The 9302-nt window shown below is 45.1% G+C and overlaps 1 protein-coding gene across 1 annotated transcript; it reads right to left on the bottom strand.

Moving 5' to 3' along the window:
- Nucleotides 1–3963: 3963 nt before the first annotated feature.
- LOC306917421 (complement C1q-like protein 2) lies at nucleotides 3964–8579 on the bottom strand. The gene is made up of 2 exons (XM_079495646.1): nucleotides 7807–8579; nucleotides 3964–4957 (listed from the first exon to the last, which is right to left on the bottom strand). The coding sequence occupies exons 1-2, from the start codon at nucleotides 8455–8457 to the stop codon at nucleotides 4778–4780; spliced, it is 831 nt and encodes a 276-aa protein (XP_079351772.1). The 5' UTR covers nucleotides 8458–8579; the 3' UTR covers nucleotides 3964–4777.
- Nucleotides 8580–9302: the final 723 nt, after the last annotated feature.

Raw genomic sequence — 9302 nt, 5'->3', positions numbered from 1 at the left:
TCCCTGTGATTGCCTTTTAATTTGACAGCTGTTGGGTGTAAACAGCTGTTTGCCGTGCAGGTACTTGTATATTCAAATGGAATACAAGACAACACAGCCGTCATGTTAATGAGGGCTTAAGGGTGCACTTCACTTTGGACAAGGACCGTCCTATACCCACAGCACAGGGTCTCCTAACTTCACTTTGGACAAGGACCGTCCTATACCCACAGCACAGGGTCTCCTAACTTCACTTTGGACAAGGACCGTCCTATACCCACAGCACAGGGTCTCCTAACTTCACTTTGGACAAGGACCGTCCTATACCCACAGCACAGGGTCTCCTAACTTCACTTTGGACAAGGACCGTCCTATACCCACAGCACAGGGTCTCCTAACTTCACTTTGGACAAGGACCGTCCTATACCCACAGCACAGGGTCTCCTAACTTCACTTTGGACAAGGACCGTCCTATACCCACAGCACAGGGTCTCCAACTTTTCCTCAAATAGGCTCTATGCACATATACGCCATTTTGGAAATGACTTCATGGGCCCCTTCCCTATACTTCCTTCACAGGTGTTACCGTTGATACTAATTTAACACATTAAGGACGGGAACCCCTTTTGGTGTTTTAAGCATTATGTTATACTTTAGCTATTGAAAAATAGCAGATGCACGAGCTTGTAGACCAGCTATTTTTGAAAAATCGTGGAAATGTGGCGCAAATCTTTGAATCTTTCAGACCGAACGTTTTTAACTCAAGTCATTTTTTTCCATTTATTTCACCATTTTAAAATTGTTCAACTAGCCGATCTACATCGAGACGTTGTGAGATTGTACATCGGCTATTTGAACTATTCATAAATGTTTTTCAATTGTAAAAAAAAAAAAAATGCAAAGAAGTTTAGGGATAAGGGGTAAGGCACTGCCAAAATAGCCTGGCTAATAAGCCAGACTCAAATCACACTGTCGTGCCGGCAGTGTGATTTGAATGGCTGATTGGCGTATGGCTTTAGCCAGGCTACTGCCAAAACACCCAAAGTGTCCTTGACTGCGTTCCAAATGTAACTCAGAGTGTACAAATTGATCGAAATGGATCTGTAATTATTTTCCTCTCCTTCAGATAACATTCCTCCTCACTGAAGTTGTTGAGTAAAAGAGATCATATACCTGCACTCATTCTGTCAGTAGATGATCTCACACATAACATGATATATACGGTGCTGGGATGTTCAGTATGAAAGGTTTTAGTCCTATTAACCAGTTGAACCCACCCATCTCATCTATATTCTGGGGTAACATTTGCAGGAAAATAGCAGATCCACAAGCTTACAATATGTGCCACAATATGTTTAGAGTTTTTATAATTTTTATCCCACGATTTTGTAACCCATTTTTCACCCCTGTGTCAATTATCTAATGTGATCCTGGGCTCTACGCACCCTCCGCCAACCTAGTCCCCATATATGGGGGACATGGGGAGAGCAACGGACTTGAACTCATGCTTCCTTCATGCCTTGAGTGTCCAAGTTGCTCCTTTGCACCTGACAGGGGGGAGTTTCCCTGGTTGGACGTAGCGCGTGGAAGGAACACGTTATTCCAACCAGTTCCATTCCCCTCCATCAGGCGCCCCGGCTGGCCAGGGGGAGGCAGTTTAGAGACCAGGATTACTGCATGTTTTTGTGAGGGTACCTACCCTAGGGGACATGGGGAGAACATGCAAACTCCACACAGAAAGGCCCTTTCGCCAACCCCGCCTCGGTTATGGGCACTGATGACGTGGAGGAGGAAACACGCCGCCAGCACCCATAGCGTCCCGAGCGGGAATCGAACCCAGGACCTTCTAGCTGTGAGGCGACAGCACTACCAACTGTGCTACCGTGCCCCCGTTTAGAGTTTTTTGATCGGCTATTTTCGGCAAAGAGATAAGAGCGGACCAAGAGCTGGCACTGGTCAACTAAGTATTAGTTGACCAGTATTGAGGGTTGGTTATACCAGAGTAATCTAGTATGAGAGTGGCGACACTAGTGTTGACCATTTGCAGACCGCGGCCATCATGCCATCATTGTTTGGAAGCACTCGTTTTCAGTAGAGCAATAATCCTGCTGCCTCCTGCATTATGTGCAAATTCAAAACAGGTGGTACGCAGGGCAGTGATATCTAACGAGCACTTCCAAACTGCAACACTTAGAAAACGAATCACCTGCAAGGAAAGAAAGTAGCTCATAACATGGACTTTTATTAAACGAACACTTTGAGGATAGAAAGAGGATAATTCAAGCTTTTCGTAGGCTACAGCTGCAATGTTGGTGAGTTTGACGTTGTGTAATACAATCAGATCGGACTTTTGTGTTTGGATGAATGGGCTGCCAATGGGAAGTTGCACCTTGTTAGCACCTTGCCATTAACTTAATATGGTAAGATGGCCGCGGTCTGCATATGGTCCATAGTAACAGTGGAATGCGGAAGTGCTCATTCTATCTCAATGTTTGTAATCTAGGCACCCACTTTGCGGCGAGATCAAAGCGTGTCGCCACTCTTACTCTGGGTTATACATAGTGGTCCCACTACTTCATACATTTAGTAAAAGTACAATCAATCTCAGACTTCTTTTTTTTTCAAACAATTTTTATTTGTATATATATTAGGACAAAATATATAGCAAGACATCCATTTATATCTTTCACGTTTGTTTGTTGTTTCAGAGCATTGCTGTAAAATCTGGCACAAACAATTAAAATAAATAACCCCTACATGAATAAAGTTTTGTTCACATCTATTGGATTTAATGTTAAGTCCATTGAACATTATTCACATGTTGGACTGTGTGCCCTGACAGTGCGTCCCCTCAGGGCTCGGTGGGTGTATGACGCGTTATTATTTATCCCACCGCAGTTCTAGGAAAGCCCTGCTGTGATTGGCCAGTAGTCGTTGTGATTGACAGTTCTCGTTTTTGCGACCAGTCATTAGTCTTACAACTACAACCTATCTCAAACCCTCACCCTAAACCTAACCTCCCACGGGGCAGCACACCTAAACCTAACCTTAACCCATGTCTAACCAATGACTAGTCTAAACTAAGTATGCACCCCCCTAAACCTAACCCGAACGGCCCAACCTCAGTAAAACTATGCCTTCCCGGGAGCCAATCAGACACATGGTGAGGCGGGTCTACCCTAGAACGTTGGTGGGATTCATAATCACGCGTGTATGACGTATGCCATACGATCCAAATGGCCACTGTGTGAATATGGCCAGAGCTTTGGCACACTACAGCACACTTCCAAGGCCTCCTTCAATAAGATTAATCTAATTAATCAATTCAATTCCTCAGGTTCTGTGAAAAAGGAAACAATTATGCACAAGTCATTTCATTGCACCATTTGCGTACATTCCCAACTGTGTATTCAAAGTCTCAAAAGTAAATACACTTTGAGCCCATTTTTGTAAATCGTTTGAAACTTTTAAGTCATGTTGAACATTGGCCTACTAGACTCCAATGCATTACGAATGTCTGAAGAAAGACGTTAACGTGTTCTCATTGTTTATGTCTGTCAACAATATAATCTAAGTCTGTCTGTGCTTTGGACCTTTATCCACTTTTATCATGTTAAAAACAATACCATCCACATTCTGCTGAAAAGCAGTACAGTTTATTCTTTAAAGAAGCAGTGGTTTCAAAACTGGGGGTCAGGAGAGTCCCCAAATTATTTTGGGGGGTCCTCAGGTGATTAACTTGATGTGCAACATTGCTTTCTCACTCAACAGTAAACCAGAGTAATCTAGTAAGAGAGTGGCGACATTGTAACAATGGAATGCGGAAGTGCTCATTCTATCTCAATGGGATAGTTCCAGCCATAGGAGCAATGTTTGGAACTATAGCCCATAGGCACTCGCTTTGCGGCGAGATCAAAGCGTGTCGCTGCTCTCCTACTCTGCAGTAAACAAACCTAGAAAGTGTATACAGGGTATCTGCACATTTCTAAAGTTACAATGTAATGACTTTTAAGACCTTTTTTAATACCAAATTATCAAATATTACTTTGCAGTAATTGGAATTGCGAGGCATTGTAAGCTTGTAGTTTGGCACAATATTTATCTGTGGAGCCGAGTCAAACTAAATGCAATGGCTACAATTCCGAGTGCTTGTCAGGGTTCAAATGGGAGTATGTTGGGGAATTGCGGACGGACGGAAACATTTGGGAACTCTTGATTGAAAGTAATTTCTGGCTACCATTCACACATTAATAGCAAATGACTTCAAACCAATGGTTATGTCTCAATAAAAATAAAAATAATCTTGGCACCTTTTCGATGAACAAAACAACACAGTGGAAAGTAAACCTGTCAACGATGGCATTGGTCTCCAAAAAGAAGAGAAACCGCGTACAGCACTCAGTAGCACTGCTGTCATTGTCCATGCTGAAACTGAAGTACAGTGCATGGTTCTCAAGGTGGGGTCCGGGCCGGGGACCCCCCGGAATCAATGGAAACCTACATTTTGGCTATTTGAAAATTGCCGATCTACAAGTTCACAACGCATCATAATGTGACGTGTTGTGAGCTTGTAGATTGTGATTTTCAAACGATCTTGAAGTGGGGGAAAAAAAAGTACAACAAAATAGTGTTTTTTTTTTTTTCAAACATTTGAACACAAATCTTTTAATATGGCATGGGGGTCCCTGGCACAAATTATTTTCAGGTGGGTATATCGGCGGCCGGCCAAACACATTAAACTTGACATGAAAAGGTTTCAGAACGACTGATAACGGTGTGTATATATATATATACTCTTTCAGTCGGGGTATAAAATGAATCCGGAGAAGGTGCTGTACTTGTTGTTGTTGCCGCCGTGGGCTTTCCCTCCGTCCAGTTTGACGTAGATCTCGTCTCCGGTGTCCAGATGCAGCACGGCGCTGTTGCTGGCGTAGTCGTAGTTCTGGTCGGCGTCCTGAGCGATGGCGCTGGCACGCACCTGCAGGGCGGGGGGGGGGGGTGGGAGGACGGACAGTGGTGGAAAAGGTACTAGAATGTTTTTTTCGATAGTAAATAATACTGCAATATAGAAATACTAAAAGTCCGGAATTCAAAATGTACTTGATATGAGTAAAAGTACAAAAGTATTGCCCTCAACATGTAGGCCTATACTTAACACAATCATTCCCGGGATTCCTTCAAAATAGGAGCTCTGGGGTGCCAGAAAGACATGTCCGCTTTTACTCTGAAAGCCCCCCCCCCCCCCCCCCCCCCCAGCTTACCTTGCTCTCGATTCTATTATATCGCTAAAAGCTCCAAAGCGTTCATATTTTGAACGAGAGGCGGACGAGGAGCAGAAATGAAGCGCGTAGTATATCCCATCAGATCAAAACCACGGAGAGCACTCTAGATGAGCAGATACGAGGCATTCTTTCTGCCGCGCTAACAGGCTAGTGAACGGGAAGCTAATATGACTGAAGAGCGAAGCGTACAGTGGCCTTAGAGGCTCACTCAAAAATAAAAAAAATCTGAATATTATTCTCTCGCCTGATATCATTGAGGATGCGCTAGGACGTGTACACACGTCCTAGTCATCTGTCGATTGGATTCCCTATGACGTGTGGAACTGTGGACACGTCCTATGAACGGAACCTGTTAAAGTACCAAAAGTAAAAGTACTCATTATGCAGAATGTCTCGTTTTAAATTTTTCAAATGGATAGTGGTTAGAGTATGTTTTGTAATAATAATCAAAATGTACAAAGTAATTAGTAGTAACTAATGTTTTCAAATATATGTACCTGGATCGAAATGGGAACCTCACGGTTTTCCCACACTGAGCCACTGCTGCCCTGAGATGTAATGGAGTAGAAGTAAAAGTATTGGAAATTGGAAATACTCAAGTAAAATAAAAATACCTCAAATTTGTACTTAAGTACAGTACTTAAAGGGCCCCTTTTTTGCAAAAATAATATATTTTAATTACGTTTAGAAGATCTAGAACACTTTCCTGGGGGGTCTTTATGTGGTTTTAGATATTTTAGCAGTGAGCCCAGTGTCTCTAATGTCATGGACACTGGGCTCACTTCCTTCCTGGACTACAATTCCCATAATGCTTTGGTGCACTGCTCCTCCTTGTGGATAGGGGGAGGGCTGTCTTACTGAGACAACATGTAGTCCAAGGACTGTCTAAAGAGGATGAGACGCGAAGACCGTATGGGCGACGCCATGTTGCTCCATGGAAGGAAAGAAACATGCGCAGTACATGCCCAAATTTGTGCATGTACAACTTCCTGGTCTCAACTGCGCATGTTTCTTTCCTTCCATGGAGCAACATGGCGTCGCCCGTACGGTCTTCGCGTCTCGTCCTCTTTAGACAGTCCTTGAATGTAGTCCAGGAAGAAGTGAGCCAATGACATCATAGACACTGCAGGGCTCACTGCTAAAACCACATATTACACACATTAGACCCCCAGGAAAGGGTGAAGTGTCCCTTTAAGTAAATGTATTAGGGAAGGACAGCACAGTGCAATGATGCAGTTTCACTTGAATCTTCTTCTTTCTTTTTTTCTTCTTTTTCTTTTTTGTTTAAGATATTTTTGGGGCTTTTCTTCCTTTGTTGGATAGTATACACACTTTACACAGTAGGTGACATATAGGACATGGGGGAGAGAGATGGGGATTGACACACAGCAAAGGTCGTAGTTGATCTGTAGTCGAACCTGCGAGGCTGCGACACACTGTCAGGCTGGATTAGCAGCCTGTATGCGTGCCCGGACCGCTAGTTCGGCCCGGCCACACTCAAATCTTCTGATCACTTGATCTGAAAATCATCAGCACATGAGATACCAAAACTATAAGTGAGGACTGGCCATGAAAACAAAGCAAAGACAGCTTGAGGAAATGTGTGGACCTGCAGCTCAGCAGCTGTACTGTGTATAGGACTACTTGGACCGTTCCCCCCCCTTCTACGCCACGTCTTCTTCACCATAGAAGAAGAAAAAAATGAAGGTCTTTACCGAAAATGAATAGAATAGAGCAGTAGTTCTCAAAGTTATTTTGTGCCAAGGACCCCAAATTGATATTTAGCATCTGAAAACGTTTTGTGTCATGCAGGGACCACGGAAATATTTGTATTAAATTGTATAAATGAAAATGTATGCAAAATGTTCCAAGATTTAGAAAATCCCCCCCCCCCCCCCCCCCCTCTCCCATCAGAGAACAGGCTGCATGGGTTCAAGCAGTTAAAGGATCTAACGGATTTACTTAAAGGATTTAAGTAAAAAGTCAGAGAAATAAGTAAAAGTTAAATGTCAGACACGATACGACAGGCTACATGATAGCTAGGTGTTTACTCCATTCCATTCAATTAAATCAAATGATAGGCCTGCTATGGTGGCATTCCTGGTTTCTTTTTACATTTTTTTTAAATGATATTTTGCATCTCTGAATTGTAATCCATATCCACAGATCAATCTTTTGAAGGTGCACATCATGTGCCTATAACAGAATAAAAGACGGTATATAGTTCCAAATCTTCATTCCGCACGACGAAGAGTCGAAGACTGAAAGTGAAATCTGTTTTTCGGACAAAATAAGGCACCGGTTGATAGCCTTGGAATCAGATGTATTTTTGATCGATGTTGACATTTTTCATGTATGAGTAAAAAGTGAGAAAAACACATGTATGATAGTCTTGAAACTCATGTTAACCTAAAACCAGCAGTCAAGCGCAAGGTGGTTTGGTGCGTAATAGTCGACCCTAACATGAGCGCGGAGGACAGGTTGGTGCATCATGGCACCCCACACGCACGGGACGTATACACAATGATTGACTTTTTTTTTTTACCTGTCCGTTTTTGCACAGGTCGGCCCACATGCTCGTGCCGTCGCCTCCCCGCATCAGCACGTGGTACGTGAAGAAGTAGGTCCCGGAGACGTGGCACGTGAACTTGCCGGTGGACGAGTCGTAGTGGTCGCCCAGGTTCGTGATCACGTCGTCAAACTTCAGCACCTCGTAGCCCTCGTGCGGGTTCTTCAGTCCTACGTAGAACGCTATTTTGACACCACGAGCCGAGGCGTTCCTCAGCATCACTCCATGATGTCCCCCCGGCGCGTCCTCCTTTGCGCTCCCGGCGGACGCCGATCCCGCCAACGCCGGGTATCCGGGCGGTCCTCTCGGCCCGGCGGGGCCGGGATCCCCCGGAGGACCTCTGGGGCCGGGCTTACCCGGCCGCCCCGGTTCCCCGCGCGTCCCGTGCGCCATGTTGGTCGTCGTGGCGGCGGCGCCGGGCGGCAGGATCCCGTTGACCTCCTGTGTCACCTGCACCGCCGTGGGTCCCGCAACTCCTCCCGCCTTGTTGTTGGGACTGTACGGGTCGCAGACCATGCGACAGGTCCCCATCATCTCGTAGTGGTGAGCCGAGGACGCCGCCCAGCTCTGGAGGAGCAGAGTGGGGACGGCGATGGCCAGAGCCAGCACCACGGAGGAGAGCGACATGCCAACCGCCACGACAGCCAACAACAATCTCCTCCTCCTCCGCGTGACACTACGGGGACCCTGTCCCTGCACGTCCACGGGCGACAGCAAGTCCGTCGAGCCGCTTGGCGAGGGAATCGTGATGGGGGTTGTTTTTTTAAGCGAAAAGACAAAGAAACGATCAATTAATCACACCCGTCCTTTCTTTTAGTTTCTTCCATCTAATCTAATCTAACAGGCTACAGCTGTGGTGTTTCCCCCGGACGGTGCTGCTGCTATGGGTGCGCATGTGGATGGAGCGCTGCGCTGCGCGCCGGGGAGGGAGGGCTGGTCGTGACGCATCACTCACACGCACGCGCGCGCGCACACACACACACACACACACACACACACACACACACACACACACACACACACACACACACACACACACACACACACACACCTGCTCACTTGGAAATGTATATAGGAGTTGAGGTATTAGTTTTTGGTTCCACAGATAAATATTGTGAAAATAGCAGATACTTCTTCTTTCTTTAGTCAGAGGATATGAATACAATTACATCTGGGAATTCATTTCTTACGAAGAATTTTCACCAATGTGTTGGTAAGGGTGAATTTTTGACAGCTGCTTAAAGTTGGGGTACCATCAACAACCAATATATAGCAAAATGTTCTAAATTTCATTATACTCTAAGTAGCACGTGGGTGTCAAACTAGTGGGTTTTCATGATTCTGAACCCTTTCCAAATTCCAAGCATTAGTTTTGCACGAAAAACTTGGGCTAAATTTGGCCACTTGCCCAAATGTGCCCAAATGTGCTGACCTCATCACATCTCATCTGATGTGGTGGTTCTGGAGAACCG

This window comes from Electrona antarctica (genome assembly GCF_951216825.1).
Source record: "Electrona antarctica genome assembly, chromosome: 24".
Lineage (NCBI taxonomy): Eukaryota > Metazoa > Chordata > Actinopteri > Myctophiformes > Myctophidae > Electrona > Electrona antarctica.
Note: the sequence above shows the minus strand (reverse complement) of the source record. Positions and strands in the feature narration are given on the sequence as shown.

Coding starts and splice junctions, on each gene's coding strand:
- LOC306917421 (XM_079495646.1), bottom strand. CDS start 8,457: ATGTCGCTCTCCTCCGTGGTGCTGGCTCTGGCCATCGCCGTCCCCACT. Junction 4,958..7,806: donor ACCTGTGCAAAAACGGACAG/GTAAAAAAAAAA, acceptor CCCGCCCTGCAG/GTGCGTGCCAGCGCCATCGC.